Raw genomic sequence first — 17205 nt, forward strand, 5'->3', positions numbered from 1 at the left:
TAGCTGATACACCACTCAGCAGAGAACATCTATTTTGAAAGAGGAAAGAATGTGTCATACTCGGAAGTATTGCATCCATGTTTCCATGATAAATAAGTTCTGCTTGTGCAGATATAAATTGGCAACAAAGCACAATAATACAGTCTCATTCCAAATTAACAATTTGTTTCGAGAACATTTTTTATTTAACTTATCAAATAGGAGAAAACATTAAAATGAGGTCATTTCACATATTCAAAGTGGAGGCCAAAGCCAAGCAGAACCATCTCACTTCGTTGTATTGTCATATAATACGCATAAAGAACAAAGGATGAAAGCAGTTCATATTTCTAACGAAGAAGAAAAAACATAGTCGTTTGATTTTGTATTGAGCTGAAGTAATAACTGTATAATTCCATTTTTCAGATATTAATGGAAAAAACGTTATCTGTATCCGGTTGCTTTTAATTACGTGATAAACTAGTCACGTTCCTAGTCAAATTTTCTTCCTTATTTACATTTGATGTATGATACTCGTGCATATTGTGATCAACCTAAAATGTTTCATGATAAATTTAATAAATTTCGATTTTAATAATTTAAATTTCATTAGCTCTGTAAGTTATAAAATGTAATTGCATTGAAGTTATACTTGATCTGCATAATAATACTTTATTCGTTAAGTACGGTAATACATGAAAAAAAGTACAGACATTTATTAGATATATGAAGAGCCAAGGGCTTCAATTCGGCGACATATGACTTGTTTAAGTTAAGGGATATTACATCCCATATCGTTTCTTAGCCGAATGAGAAACTCAAAGAGTTTCATGCCGAAATATAGTAGAAACTATATAAAGTTCGGCGATTCCAAGCGTAAGCAAATACGTGGATACTGCAGCAACTGACCCTAAAGGTAGTGCAAGCTGAGGCAACTCATGTCTAAGGTGGAGCAAGCTCCGATCACTATTCTTGATATTTACCCATAATGTGAACTGAGCTCCTAGGAGCTGTACGCTGGAATAAATGTATTAGTCTTAAGGGAGATTATGTTGAAAAATTAAAATAATTTTGAAATTATAAATTTGTTTTTTCATTGTTAGGCCGAGAACTTTTCAGACCACCATCGTATAATGCTGTGCATTATGGGAAAGGCCACCGCCACCCAGAGGTTTTCACCTTTTATTCAGGTCTCACTGTTCTACATTATGAGAGAAGGTCACTACCCAGACCGGTTTCAACCTTTATTAATTTGTGAGTTCAACAAAAATCTTTATCTTTATCTTTATTGAAGTCTCATCAGTGAGTATCAGTGAGTAGGTAGACCAAGTTAATATCAATTGACAATTGACATTTATTCTTTAAGGGTGAAGCAAAATGCTTTTCATATTCCCCGCTATCTGTCGTAGTTACAGTGAGGGTAAAATTTACGAGCAGTTTGCTCGCCCTGAATGGGCATGGAGATTATGTATCGCTATAGGAGGCTAATATAGTTTTTGGTCTTCTATATTTGAATATGTCCGTTGGCTCGTATGCTGCAGCTTGTTGAACCAAATCGTTGGGATGTGTGGACGTCTTTAGAAAAAATTTGGAAGCTAAGGATTGTAGATACGAGAGAATATAGGGAATATTTGTGTCTCTGTGGAGTTGGCTGTTTCTAACATACCACGGGGCGTTCAAAATCATTCTCAAGCACTTGTTCTGCACTCGCTGTATCTTAATAATGTTAGTATTAGAGGTGTGGCTCCAGGCTGGAGAGGCATAGGTGATTATAGGACGAATCGTCATCTGGTATAGCTGCAATTTGATTCTGTTGCTGAGTTTACTATTTCTATTAATTAGCGGGTAGATCTGAGCTATGGCTTTAGATGCTTTTGCACATGCAGACTTGATATGTTGGTTGAAAGATAGCTTTTTGTCGAGAATCACACCCAGGTAATTTGTTTCTTTCTGCCAGGGAATTTTAGTATTGAATAGTAACACATCTCCTGCAAGAGACATTGGCCTTTTTGAGAAAAGAACCGCTGAGCTTTTCAGGGGGTTGACTTCCAATCTCCACTTGGAGAACCAACCCTCCAGCTTTAGAAGATTTTCTTGAAGCTTTCTGGTAACGAAGTGGGGTCTGAGAGATCTGGTTAGTATTGCCGTATCGTCCGCATACTAAAATGGAAGTCATCGGATTGTGTGGGATGTCTGACATGTATACAGAAAACAGCAATGGAGGCAGTAGAGATCTCTGCGGCACTCCAGCAAAGATATGGCGCTGGGACGATGTAGAACCGTTAATTTTAACTTGCATTGATCTATTCTGAAGATATGAATGGATTAGATGAACCATTTTTAGTGAGATACCGGCTGAGATAAGTTTGTGCAGGAGTCCAAAATGCCAGATTTTGTCAAATGCTTTAGATAGGTCTAGGAATACAGCTCCTGTGCACTGGCGCCAGTTGTAGCTGGTGGTGATATATTCCACAATTCTGTGGATTTGCTGGGTAGTACTATGGTGTTGTCGAAAACCAAACTGTTCTTTCGGGAGGATGTTTAGGTCATTTACTGGGGTTTGGAGTCGTGAGAGGATGACCTTCTCTGCAACCTTACCCAGATTGGAGATGAGACTGATTGGACGATAATTCTGTGGGTCTTTGCCTGGCTTATGTATAAGAATCACATCAGCCATTTTCCAGGTGGAAGGAAAATAGTGAAGTCTTAAGATTGCATTTATTATACTGGTCAGATGCACTATAGCTTTTCGAGGCAGCAGCTTGATCACCCTGTTTGAGATGCTGTCTGGTCCAGGAGCTTTATTGTTCTTAAGTTTTTTAATAATATCATATAATTCAACAGGCGATGCGGGTGCAATATGATCAGCACTGGTATCCGGGAGGTTTAGTGCATGCTTAACCTGTCTGTGGATTTTGTACAGATGATTGAAATCAATGTTGTTATAAGAAGGTTTGCACTGATCCTCAAGATTTTTAAGCATGGCTTCTGCCTTATCTGCATCTGTGTGGACTTGGCCCTGGTTTGAGATTATAGGGGGGAGGGATCTGTTTTTATTTTTGATGTTTCTCAGTAGGCCCCAGATAGAGTGATCAATAGGTGAGATAGAGGCTAACTTTTTATCCCAAACTTCGTTTCTATTTTTTTTAAGTGCATCTCTTACTGCTCCATTCAATCCGTTAAGCACTGTCTTATCCTGAGGTGTGCGAGTGTTATGAAATCTCTTCCTAGCTCTGCTCTTCTCTCCGATCAGGTCCATAATGTCCTCAGGCAAACGATCAGGCTTGGGAACAGGTTTCTGGAAGGTTGCAACCATTATAGCTGACTTAATCTGGTGGGTGAGGCTAGTCACTGCAGATTCCACATCTTCTGGTGTGCATATGTGAGGGACGGGTCCTATTTGATCCCGAAGTGCTTTAGACAATCTCTCCCACGATATGCCTGAATGAGAAGGAGGAGACAGGCATTCTTGTTCTCCCAATTGCAGTAGAATTGGGTTGTGATCCGACGACAGCTCGTTTAGTGATGTAAGGCTGTACTGTAGTTTAATGTCTTGCAGGATGGCTATATCCAGGATATCAGCAGTGCCAGATGTACTGAGATGAGTTGGTTCGGTAGGTCCAGCCACAACAGCATGGTTTAATCCCGTGTAGCTAGAAAGGATGCGACCATTTTTGTTAGTAGATTTACTGTTCCAAGTAGGATGCTTTGCATTGAGGTCTCCAGCAATGATGACCGGTCCTTTTACTCCAAGGATGGCATCCAGATCTGAGGTCAATAATGTCTTTAATGGAGGGTTGTATGCAGAAAAAATTTTGAGGTTTCCAATTGAGTTTGTGAGAACATTGATTCTTGTGATTTCGAGGTTAGTGGTAGTAGGGTTGATTATTGAGTGATGATTGATATAGTTTTTGATAAGGGTAGCTGTACCTCCACCTCTATACCCAAGCCTGTCGTTTCTGTAAATCTGATACCCTCTGATTTTCAGGGTGTCAGCAGGCCTCAGGTGAGTTTCATTAATTAGCAGTATATCTGGGTTGTATCTATTATTGAATTCCTGGATTTCTAACAGTTTGTTTTTTATACCGTTGGCATTCCAACCGATAATCCTAAGAGAGTTTGGGACGATTTTTTTTCTATGCATCAGAGAGGGCAGATAATATGGATTGGGTTTGCTGTAGGAATCTTTTTGTGACACTTAAGGATGGATTTGAGTTGCTGAAATCCTGCAGCATGTTTGCAAGAGAAGAGGTGATAACAGCTGATAGATTTGAGTGTGGATTATTCCGGTTCTGGGTTTGTGCTATCTGTTTGGAGCGGGCCACATCAGCATATGTTCTTACTTGATGTTGAAGATTCGTTTTGTTAAGGGGCTCAGTTAATGATGGGGGAGCACCTGTTGTCATGTATTCACTCTTGGAGAACTGAGTAGCCTGAGCTTCAGGAACTCTCGTACTAGATGACGAGGTAGATTGATGACTTGGATCATTCCATCTGTTTTTGGGGTGATGTATACACCCTCTATAATTAGCAGGGTGAGGACCCCCACAATTAGCGCACTTAGCCTGGGTGGATTTTGACTTGGCACAGGTGTTTGTGGGGTGATTCTCGCCACATTTTAGGCAATTGAACTGAACTTTGCATAGCTTCTGGGCATGGCCAAATTTTTGGCATCGGTGGCACTGCCCAGAAGATGATTTCTTTCTCAATGGTTCTGGGGTGATTTTGAGTCCACAGATTGATTTTAAATTATAAATGTCTTTGTAAATGTTATGAATTTCTACTAAAACTAAAGGCATAGGTGTCTTATTTGATCTAAACATTCTAGTGACCTTTATGGGGGGTAGTTCCTGTAGGTTAAGGTCAGTAACTATTTCATCTGTGTCAATATCCTCGGAGACTCATCGTAAGACTACTTTCAGATTTTTTTCGGAAGCAAGTGAAAATGTGTGATATTGGGTTCCTCCCAGTTCCTTTGTAAGATTTCTATAGTCAGCCACCCCTGTGGTGGGCTGGATTCGTATTCCCTCGTCTGCATTTTTAGCAGACGTGTAACGAATCTGTGAATTAGCCATGATGGTTCTGAGTGATGTCCATCTCTGCTTTTCCCTTAGGATAATCGGTGGCACCTTTTCATTGGGGGAAACAGAGGGATCTGAAGTGGGAACATCCTCGTCCATACCAACAACATTTGTTGACTCAGCAGCAAGAATTTTTCTCTTCTTACGTGCGTGGGTTTCTTCTTGATCAGAAGGATTAGAGGTAGAGACAACTAGATTGAGTTTTTCCTCCATTTGAGGGGCGTCTTCATTTTCCTCAACATCGACTTCAGGTGAGGAATACAAATTTAAGTAGCCGGGCCAATCCCGTTCAAACTTTTTGAGGAGCTTTTTAATAAAACTGAGTGCTAGCTTTTTATCGAGTGACTTGATAATAGTGTCGGGGTCAATCATGCTAGTAGGCCATGTCAGCTTGAACTTCTTTTGGAGTTTATCAATGAGTTCAAGAGCTGACTCTTTATCGAGCAAATCAGTGAATACGTCTAGGTCAGGTACGCTCATATCGATTTAACTGCGTATGTGCGTTAATAAAATATCCCGCAGGTCTGAAGACCTGCCAGCAGAACTTTTTGTAAAATATCCCGCAGCCGAAAGGACTGCCAGCAATATCAAGCATAGGCGTGTCAACCAGCAATAAGATGTTAAAATACAACAACAATGGCGATACTAATGGTAGTAGGCCTAGCGTATCGCCTTTGTGAAGTCAGTTGACTTACCTGGATAAACCAGTATGGAAAATAAAATGCCTGTTTATGGCAGCAAGCAAATAACTGATATTACTAATGAATATAAGCATAAATCTCTAAAAACTTATCAGTCAAATTCACAATTCACCATCAATAATACACGACACAAAACACTAACACGCGAGCCGCCATCTTGATCCAAGTTAATATCAAGTTTGTAGCGAACAGAACTTACCACCCCTTTATGAGTATTGCCGAGAGGTGTCTTAATAAATTATTAGACTTATGAAGAGCCAAAGGCTTCAATTCGGCGACATATAACTTGTTTAAGTTTAGGGATATATATCCCATATCGTTTCTTAGCCGAATAAGAAACTCAAAAAAACTGGGGTAGTGACCTTCTCTCATAATGTAGAACAGTAATACAGCTCCTAGGAGCTCAGTTCACATTATGGGTAAATATCAAGAATAGTGATCGGAGCTTGCTCCACCTTAGACATGAGTTGCCTCAGCTTGCACTACCTTTAGGGTCAGTTGCTGCAGTATCCACGTATTTGCTTACGCTTGGAATCGCCGAACTTTATATAGTTTCTACTATATTTCGGCATGAAACTCTTTGAGTTTCTCATTCGGCTAAGAAACGATATGGGATGTAATATCCCTTAACTTAAACAAGTACAGACATTTTTTAATAAATATTTATATTTAAATATTAGAAATATTCTTCTTCTAAGTAGTGACCATTTATAATGTTTCAAGTGATTTTTTAAGGACCAAGAATTTCAAATTTGTAAGTTGTTTCAACGGCTGCAACAGTTAAACGAGGCCAAATCTTATGACAACGTGCATTTTGACTGCACTTCTTTGTTGACTGCGAACAGGTTCCAGTTTCTCTTTGAGACTGTGTGTCCAGTGTAAGCATGGTGTCCCCACACGATGCTTACATTATTCTGTAATTTATTCTGTAATTCTCTAAGAATTTCACCCATTCTGACTAAGCAGCAAAGTTGTTCACGAGTGGTGCAATCAGAAATTGGAGCGCTGACAGGTTTATCCCTCGACCGTCACCTGACGCAGCGAGAACTTAATCGATCCCATTGCGTTTCGGGGAAGTTCGACTGGGAAGAAATTTTTTACACTTATCTATATAACAAGTGTGATGACCTTGGAAAGTAAGTTCTGACCTTTTTTAATTTGTCATAGTATATATCATCCCACTTCGATTATATATTAGATTTCAATTATAATGAAGTTTCTCTCTGTTAAGATCGTGTAAATTCACCTAAACTTGCGTTAATACGACAACAGGGACAGAATCAAATTTCCACTTTCTGCGTCAACGATATAAATGTCTGTCCCAAAGAGATATATACTGCACTAGTCTTAGTTCTCATCAAATCAAATTGAAAGTGTGTTGAAAACTTCTCAATACCAGAAATTCAAAAACGAAGTTACATGTGGAAATAACATTTCTATTACTTTTATTGAGTACATTCGTATATTCCGTTTTCTCTTTTTGTTGTGACATTTCGTGATAAACACGTAAAGTTGTCGGTCTATTTGACCAAGTGGCGGATAGTGTTCCTCTCCAACAGTTGTGGGTTCGAATCTGGCTGTGCACATGGATGTTTGTGAATGCTTTCAGGTGGAAATCACCCGGTGTGAGACTGTAACCAGTCTTGTTGAAAGCATGAGCGGTTTTCCAAAAGTGTTCCGTGGCGGATTGGCTAACTTTTGCACAACCACTGTAATAATATATCACGGGTATATTATTCTCTGGTATAAAATTCGGCGCAACTGGTTAAAAATTTAATGTTTAAAACAGTCATTTGGACGTCTCTGTGGTTGAGTCGGTAACGATTTCCGGTGGGAAAAAACATTGATTCCCGTCCTGGATGCAAAGAACTTTTAGAAGGGCTTTTCAGCTGAAAGGAGTTAGCCGGTTTCATATGGAGTTTGGTAGGATATTTTTTTCCTCCCGGAAAAAGGTGAAATGTGAATGAGTTCCTTCTTGCTCATCCACGGTATTTGTGTACTGTTGGTTGACCAACCTCTCGTGGATGGGTTCCCGATTAAAAAAAAAAAAGTACAAATATTTGGATTTTTTTTGTAGATGATGCAGCAAGTGGGAAAAGTCAGTGTATTAAAGGCACTGGTACTAAGTTCATAATCACTTGCAACTGGCTGGATATAAGACTGAAATTGAGTAGTACCCTGCATAAGGTATTGCTACGAAGACAGCGCATTGTGGTTATAAGTTAAAACGTAACTCTATTTCACATTCTAATTTAGAAAGCATTGTAGAGCAAGTGAGCAAAGAAACTTGATTTCATTGACGGGAAACTAGATCAAATAGTGAAGAGGATTCCTTGTTTCTTGAATTCTTGATTCGAGTTAATTGTTGGATCGATTTCAAGTTGCGGTTCCCTATTGAGTTTCATAGGGGAGTCATTGCTGCTCCCTCATCCCTAACAAAAAATATTGACTACAGCCCATTGAATTTGAATGGTAGGAACAGACATTACTGAACTGAACTACGAGAATCAATGAAATGAAAACGAGGCATGCATTTTTACTGATTTCCCAAAACTCCAAATCATGCTAATACTCAAGGAAATAATTCTGCTCAATCTTACAAACAGTGGGAAAGATAGTATGGCCTCAATAAATGAAATAGTCAAATCGTTGTAGATTTAGATTCATTCAGGAAGTAAAATGTCACTGTATAGTACAGTAGGTACATTAATCAATGATTGCTTGCATCTTTGTAACGTTTGCGAAGATTGCTTGCATCTTCGCATACGTTACAACAAAGCATATTGGAAATTCGAACGAATAAGTTATTAAAATTTAATTTTTTTCTTGTTATTATATAAATGTTATCATATAAATGTTAATCGATGTACTGTTTAGTGTATGAAAAGCATGACTAACGGCACGCACTATTTTAGAATGAAGTGCAGGTAACATGCACTCTACTAACGTCATGGTTTATTTTAACTTGCCAGAGTCGCCATTTGGTATATGTTATTCCATCCTCCTTTAAGGGTCCGTAGTACAGTATAGTGGCGCAGGAGGCTTGGATCAGCTGGCAGTCAGCCAATTGTTGAATTAGGCTTTTAATATATCCGTCATTCTGCTTAATCTGCAAATAGCGCCAATGATGGATAGCATCAGTAAATAAAATCATGAAATCGTTTTTTGTTGATTTAAATTTATTTAGGAAATCAAACTGACATTGAAAGGGTATTGAAAACATAAGCCCAGCGGTGAAAATCATGTACCTGTTTCAGTTTGAATACTAAATGATCTCAAAATTAAACCTAAATGTAAAAAAAGTAAACGAAAATATGAGATTTTACATTTATTCTTAAAATTGAAAATTTAAGTCACTTTTTGTTTCATTTTGTTTTATTTTTGATGATGATTTTATTTTCTATTTTTGTATTTCATTTCTTTTTATTAAAATAATGAAATACATGACTCAAAGATTTGCGGTATTCTTTAAAACCTTAATATAATAAATTTTTAACTTATATGATATAAGTTAAAAATCTTTATCTTATAAATTGTTTTAAATTTAATTAACATTTTAAATCCTCAAGCAGTATATGAAAGAAGGAACTCGGGTCAAAGAGTGTTGGATTTGTTCATAGCGTTAGAAAGGGGAGGAGAGATCTTTGTTAAGAATGATTATTTTATCAGCAATTGGTGACGCTGTGCTTTCTTGGGAAGTATCTAATTATATTGATGTTCCCCATTAGAACAGGTTACATGCTAAACCTGGAAATTATGATCGACTTAGGAGAATACTATCTTTGGTCCCATGGTATCAGTTACTGAATGGGAAAAATGTCAGCAATACATGGGGAATCTTTGAAAAAGTGCTTAAATGAGGCGGTATATCTGAATGTATCCCTGGTGTTCAAAGAATAAATAGATTGGGTGGAGTGAGATGGATGTGCAACCTTCTTAAGTAAGATCCACAAGAAGAAGATGATGTGGAAAGAATATCGTGAGAATAAGAGTCAGAGAAGTTATGAAATATATAAAGGTCAGTCCAGAAAAGTAACGACTATTGTACTGAAAGCTAAATCCGAGTATGAAAAGAAATTGGCTATGCAAGCTAAAGGCAATCCAAAAAAAAAAATCGTATCATTATGTCGCAAGCAAAAGAAAGAATGAATGTGGAAAAGTAACTTTATTAAATGTAGATGGTATTCTAGTGTCAGAGGATCAGAAGCTAATGAAATTGTTCAATTAATGAGTGCTCACTTTGCTAAGATATATCTACCAGGTGTATGTAGCATGGTGCATAAGGTATGAAGAGTTAGAGGTTCATAAAAATGAGGTTGAAGAGCTGTTACATAACCTGGATAAGAATTTGTCAATTGGGACAGATGGAATATCAGAACGTTTGCTAAAGGAATGTTCAATTGGCTAGGCCGTTCACATGCTTGTATTAAGTCATAGCTCAGAATGATACCATAGGGATGGAAGGAATGCATGATAGTTCCATTGTACAAGGGTGGTGCAAAAACTGATGTATCAAGCTACCGACCTATCAGCATCTCTGGTGTGGTAGTGAAGATTTTAGAGAAGTTGGAATTCGCACACAGAAATGGGTAGACAAACAAGCTGTACTCTGCAAGGAGCAGCATGGATTTACTAAAGGAAGGTCACGTTTTATCAATTTGCTCATATTTAACCACAATGTTACGGCTGAGTTGGATAAAGGGAAGATACACTATGATAATGTTGGATTTTGCTAAAGCATTTGATAGGATATGGGACTTGGGTTGGATCAGTGGATGGTTGACAGACATACAGATATCAAAAAGTGGTATACAGTGGGTGTGAATCTACCAGATTTAAAGTGATTAGTGGTGTACCTCAGGGTAAAGTCCTTGGGCCATTGTTGTTGTTCAGTCTACACATTAGTGACATTAGGAAGGGTTTAACAGATGTGCAATTGTTTTCCGATGATGCGAAGATAGGCAGAGCAATCAGGAATGCTACTAGTATCCAGCACATAACAAAAGTTTCAAATACAACTCAGAGGATAATTGCGATGTTGAAACGAACCTTGACGTAAGGAAGTCATTTTGCTTCTTTATAAGGCCTTGATACGATCACACCTGGATCATGAGGAGGGCGTGTATGTGGATTACAGACTCTGCTTAACAGGAGAAAGAGGGGGTGATATGATAGAGGTCTTTAAACTTTTGAATGGGTGTTATAGGATATCGTCTGATGAAATCTTTCGTTATCCATGGAAGTTAAGTTTGTTCGCAGTCAAGAAAGGAGTAAGAGCTAGGTTTTTTTCTCACAGAGAAGTAAGTGAGTGAAGTAGTTTGTCTTTAGGGGTAGTGAGCGCATATAGTGAGAATGAATTTAAGAGAAGGTATGACAGTTAGTTTGGGTGATTTATAGCCTCCGCGATGAGTCATTGACTCCCTGGTCTCAGAAAATGATAATGATAATAGTAATAATAATAATAAATCCATAATTGAAGAAATATAACTTCACAGATGTTCAATAGACACTGTTTAAATGGGAACTTCATGAAAGACCATACTTTACTCTTTATTCTATCTCAGTATACAAAATTGTTGTTTGTCGAGATAAATACTAATTCCAGAATAATTAGAGAATTTTATTATACAGAAATTAGAATGGGCGGAGAGTTATGATTTCTATACAATCTGATGTCACTACTATATAAAACATGTAAACAACATATCACGTCCAACAACAAGAAAATAAAAAGAAATATTTCTTACAGAAGATGAGCTATTTACATTTCGATGTTATTATCACACCGTATCTGGCATATATACATTAAAGAAATTTCTGTGATTCTTTGATTGGAGACTCTTTTCTTGTTCTCTCAGTCGTCGCTGATGACGTGCTGCAAAAATTATTGCAATCCCCAATAGAATGATTAGTACCGTACTTCCGATGGCAACAGCTTCCCATGTTTTGAATTCTTCTTGTTCGGATGTCCATTTGTATCCAAAATGTGCCGAAGCTATGACTGAAAGCTCTCCATAATTATCACTGTCATCCGCTGCTCGCAAGGCAAAATAGGTATCCACGGTGCCTTGTGTTGCTGGTAGGTAAGACGTTAGTTGTGTTGGAATCAGGAGAGTTAAGTTCTGATGCTGTCCTGCAGGTAGTGGCTTTAAAGTTCCAGCAAGTACCAGTGTCTCGTTATAACGAAATGCAATACTGTAGTTAAGCAAAAGTTCCTCCATTTGAGCACTGGCTCGTAGATCTAGATAGGAAGCTTAAAAAAAAAAAAAAATTATACCTTGCGTGCATAAAGAATAATTTTCAACTATACTTGCAAATGGAGTGTGAACAATAGTAAATTCCTTTGTTCCCTTCCCTAAAATTTGCACATATAACTATTCATTATAAAAAGTTAAGACATTATCAATAATGAACCATTAACGATTATTGGATGTACTGATGCACTGATGTACATCAGTACATCAGTAACATGATGTACTGAAAACATGAGATTATAGAAAACGAAAAAGATTTTATAATAGACAAAACTGGTTGATAACTTATAATTGTTATTGATTTATAAGTCAATATAGACCTTGCTAGTTAATCTTCTCTAGCGAATATATATTTAATAGTATACTTATGACCTGTAATTTTAATTTGACTTACTTATAACTTAAAGCTGGTTTGACTCCCAAAATTTAAAAGAAAAAAAAAACGTGGAGTATAATGTTTAATTTTAGGCGTTGGGCATAGAAATACTTCCGTTCAGTTTAAATAGTTAAATCACAGTTATATTAAATAAAGAACCCTCGTAGCTTAGTCACCATACATAATTTTCTTTCGTTAAGATGATAAGAAATGCATTTCAACAAAACACTAGACATATTGTTAAAATAATAATAATAAATAAATAAATAAATAAATAAATGCATTCTGTTGTTGCTGTATATGACTCTAGTTTAAATACGCTTTCAAATACCATGCAATGATATTTAAAAGCGTATTGAAATGTTGAATTATTGAAATGTTTCGCAATGACTTACCATTACCAAAGTCTAAATCATTTCCTGGAGATGTCCACTGTAAAGTGACCATAAGAACATCGTCTCTTTCCTCCTGCGATACTACAACCAAATCAGAAATTCTGCTAGGAGGAATAATGTCTTCCAAGTGGGCGCTCCAGTTTCGTAATAAGAATGAGCCGGCATTTGTTGTTCTCTGAAACATCTCCAGCAGTTCACTTGAGCTCCCTAGAAAATCGAAGATATTAGTTGGAAAATTTAATTAGAGAAGAAAGAAGTTAGAGAAGAAGTTAGGAAAACCCGTCCTACCTTAACATCGTGCGATGGATAATCGGAACACTTGAACACAGAATTATTTCCAGTAACATCAGACTTCCAGTAAGCAGTGTGATAGTAGTAGTAGTCTCGCACAGCGTTTACAAACATCCATCTTCGTGGTGGGATTCGAACCCGTGGCTGAATGCTTTGAGAGCAGAAGTGCTCTTCACTCAGCGAACTTGGCTAGCGCGTTTATTGGTTACGAGTTAATTTGCAGGATACATCTCTAAAAATGTTTTGATTTATAAAGTAATGACTATTACTTTTCCAATGTAATGGCCCTTCTTAAGACTCAGGTTTTTATGAGACTCCACAGTAGAGATGTGGGATGAGGGGAGGATAATGTAATTTGGTTCAAATTACATTATCCTCCCCTCAGTGTTGCCTTAGGCAAAGAAAAGACAAGAAGCCTTTCACAGAATTTATTTTAAAAAATAAACAAAAAAAAAAAAAGAAGAGGAAAAGAAAAGATAAAAGTAAAGAAAATGAATCTCGAAAAGAAATATAAACAAGTCTACCAAAAAAAAAAAGTCCTGTAATTAATTGTTCATATTTGGCTTCACTTTTTAAGCGTTTATTATAGATATGTATGCAAAAGCTGTTCGATATCATATTGAATATCTTTTGTTACTTCATGTTCCATCAGAGCGACTACTTACCATTGCGAACGTTTCTCCATACTCGTACTTACTATGGGTAAACTCAGTCTTGATTTAATATTTACAGTTCTATATAACAGCGATAAAGTAATACCATATTCTTTCAAAAAAGTACTGACTAGTGACAATAATGAATGGTTTTAATAAAAGAAACGATTTGCCTTGTTCACTTCTATAATAAACGTCTTCTGCTATCTTTCACATAATGCAATTTATTCCTCCCATACCCGTTAAGTTGGTAAAAAAAAGTATATATATATATATATATGTAGAGCTCATGCCACCTTTACCACGAGTTGCCCTGGTCTTGCACTACCTGTAGGATCAGCTAGACTTGCATCACTTGCAGGCGCAAACTTGACTTATTTGTCTGTTTGCTTACTTGGGAAATGGAGTAAAACCAGGTTTAAAAATTACTTGGTATTCTTAACATATATAGGGGATATATATATATATATATATGTGTGTGTGTGTGTGTGTGTGTGTGTGATATATAGTTTAAAATATATATATATAGCCTAAAATAATTTCCTTACCTGATCTTCCCTGATCCTTACCTGATTTTAAAATTTGCATTGGGAAACTTTTTCTGTGTAAAAAATAAAACGGATGCTTAAATTTGAAGAAGACAAGATGGTTCTGCTGTATTTTTACTTTTACTGATTTTAGTGCATAGTCCATTCTATAGCCTTATTCGATACCATTTCCTGCGCGTTATCCTTTTAACTAGTTCTTATTTGTTTCAAGTGATAGCATCTTTCTCTGTGATTCTCAAACTTTGGGTCAGTGTTACTGGTATTGTTTGTATGGTGGGTCACAAGCTTAGCTAAAATCTGAACACGCAATATTTCCCTCACCTCCAAAAACTGTTAGCTTCCCCCCCCCCCCAATCCATGCAGGAGTTGTTAAGAATATTGTTTCCATCCTAATGTTTCTATAATGCTTTTTAGAATGATTGTCTCCATTAATGTTTAATTGATTGCCTCCTTTTCGGATTGCACTTAATTGGAATGTAGTTTTCTGCATCAGTTCTTTGACTCGTTTCACAGATAGTTTCACCAGCTTTTTTTATTTTTTTATTTTGTTGAGAACCTTTGCAGTGACATCATCGTCTGGAGTTTGCCTCAAAATGTATTAAATAATGTTAATCACAATTCTTCATTCATTGTTAATATCAGCATGTTTGTAACAAAACATGTTCAATATTTTTTTTGTTTTGTTTTTCAGTAATTGAAAGTCACCATTGTATATGAATAGAGATAAACTAAAAATATACAAAATAATTACAATTTAAATGTAGCTTTCAAACACTCACAAAAATCTTTTCTCATTCGTCCCTCTGCGGTCCATGACCTTTCATCGTTTTGCTAAGGCGTGCAAATCCGTTGTAGATGCAAAACTTTAGCCTTCAGGATGCTTCTAAACAGCGTCCATTATTTTGATTCACTTTTTATAACGGTAACAGTACGGAATAGCTGAGTTTTTGATCGTTTTGATTTTTTTTCATTTAGGACTATATTTTTAGGTGGGATACCACCTAAAAAATTCATCGCCTGGTGTGAGACCACCGCCCAGATTACTAGAGGCCCTTGAAGTGGCTTGAAAAAATTGCATATTTGGTGTTTAGACCACAGCTTCCAGAGTATTTAAATAAATAAATAAATAATACGAAATAAATAAATACATTTATATATTTCTAGGTTGTTTTCTGTGTTCCTTACAAAACTGGAAAGTTGGCTTTCTGTTACTTTCCAAAGGAGTATACGCACCTTGCGGATTGGATGAAACAGACATTCCCTGCGAACCAGAATTCCTTCTCGGCAGTTTCAGGAATGCATTACCATCATCCACAACTCGCGTCATTACTCCGTAACGTCCGTTTCCGTTAAGAATGGTAATAAATGCTGAGTAGATTCCATCATCTTTCGTAACATCAGCACCTGGAATAGCACAGTGACAGATTAGGAACCTCAAAAGAACACGTACAAATAAAACACGCCACAACTGTTAAGATATTTGCTGCCTACCTCAGCGACCTCACCTGCTCCATTGTCGAGAAGGACTATGGTTTTGGTTGGTCCATCGGGAACTGTGATCGTAGCCAATACTGTAGCTCCGATGACCGCATAATAGTCCTTTTTCACTTCTGCAAACACTTTAGGGAACTTGGGAAATTCGACTTCCGTAGGACTGATCCACGACCGTATCCGAACGGGTTGATCGTTGATATCACGTGGCTGTGACGTCACAGTCAAAGTAGCGAGTAGTGACTGTCCAGAGTTGGATAGCGAAACCGTGTAATTTCCAGTCTATAAGAAACAGGCATACACATATGATTAGCAACTGGCACTTCGAATTTAAATATACAGTACTTCAATTAAATATACTGTATATATATATATATATATATATATATATATAGATAGATAGATAGATTTTTTTTTTATATTTAACTTGTTAAAATAAACATTACACGATAGGCAACAATGACTATTTACATATTATAAGTATATATATATTTTTTTTTATTGTAAACATAACAATCTTATATACAGGATTAACCGGTTTTTTGTTCTCTGCAGTCAGACAGAGAGGTTACATGCTCATACTCTTGTTGAGGTATGTTACATCGAAGTCACTTATAAGGCTAATTACATTTTTTTTTTTTAATAAATTAAAGCCATTAAGAGTTATTTTAACATGATAACATAAGATCTTATTTTAACATAAGAACATAAATGTGGAAGAACATAGAAGTTACTATTGCACAATATTATCTATTAACATGAGAGTGCCAGCTGATTAACTTTCGCACTGTTAAGCACAACAATCCTTCTTTCTTTCCCCTTTCTTTTTTTTGGGGGGGGGGGGAGGGGTAAAGGTGTCACTTCTATGCTGGAAAGTGGATTATAATGCAGTCGCCCTGCTCAGCCAGGAGTTGATTCCGTGGATTCCATTCTTGGTGGAAAAGATCTAAGGTGTTGTTTTGCCTATGGTGGTGATGCTCGTGTAGGATCCGACATCTCACCTTTTGTTGGAAGGCTGCAGTGAGTTGGTCAGTTGCCTCTCTCTGTGAAGTTGCTGTGCTGTCTGGTCTTGTATGTCTGAGGTAGAAGTTGTATATTACCGCTTTTGCGGTGATGAAAAGGTAATTGCAGAATGAATGGTTATTTGACTCCACATGGACGAGATTGAAATATTCGTCTTCTGTATGAAAGATTACCACAGGTAAGAGCTGCCGTTTCCCGAGTCAAACTGATTAATTTAGTGTTGACTGGGCATTCCAAGTAGATATGCCGGACCGTTCCTAATTGGTAGCAGAAGAGGCAGTTATCTGAGACGTTTGAGTTAAATTTTCGTAATATAGTAGGAGTGGGTAATATATTATGCCACATTCTCCACTGAATATCTGCGTCAGGTTTGATGGCTCTTGTGCGATATGGTAGATCCCATTGAAATAGTG

The 17205-nt window shown here is 37.0% G+C and overlaps 1 protein-coding gene across 1 annotated transcript in view; it reads right to left on the reverse strand.

Annotated features, from left to right (window-relative positions):
- Positions 1-11292: 11292 nt before the first annotated feature.
- Positions 11293-17205, reverse strand: part of LOC150101800 (calcium-activated chloride channel regulator 1-like) — a 59697-nt gene continuing 53784 nt past the window's right edge. Inside the window, exons 11-14 of the mRNA XM_090400495.1 lie at positions 15784-16051; positions 15512-15682; positions 12787-12993; positions 11293-12014 (exon numbers count right to left, since the gene is read on the reverse strand). Coding sequence (XP_090256621.1) covers positions 11542-12014; positions 12787-12993; positions 15512-15682; positions 15784-16051 — 1119 coding nt within the window. The 3' untranslated portion in view covers positions 11293-11541. The remainder of the gene's footprint in view (positions 12015-12786; positions 12994-15511; positions 15683-15783; positions 16052-17205) is intronic.

This window comes from Typopeltis vanoorti, chromosome 11 (genome assembly GCF_054136105.1).
Source record: "Typopeltis vanoorti isolate ZY-2024b chromosome 11, IOZ_Tvanoo_1.0, whole genome shotgun sequence".
Classification (NCBI taxonomy): domain Eukaryota; kingdom Metazoa; phylum Arthropoda; class Arachnida; order Uropygi; family Thelyphonidae; genus Typopeltis; species Typopeltis vanoorti.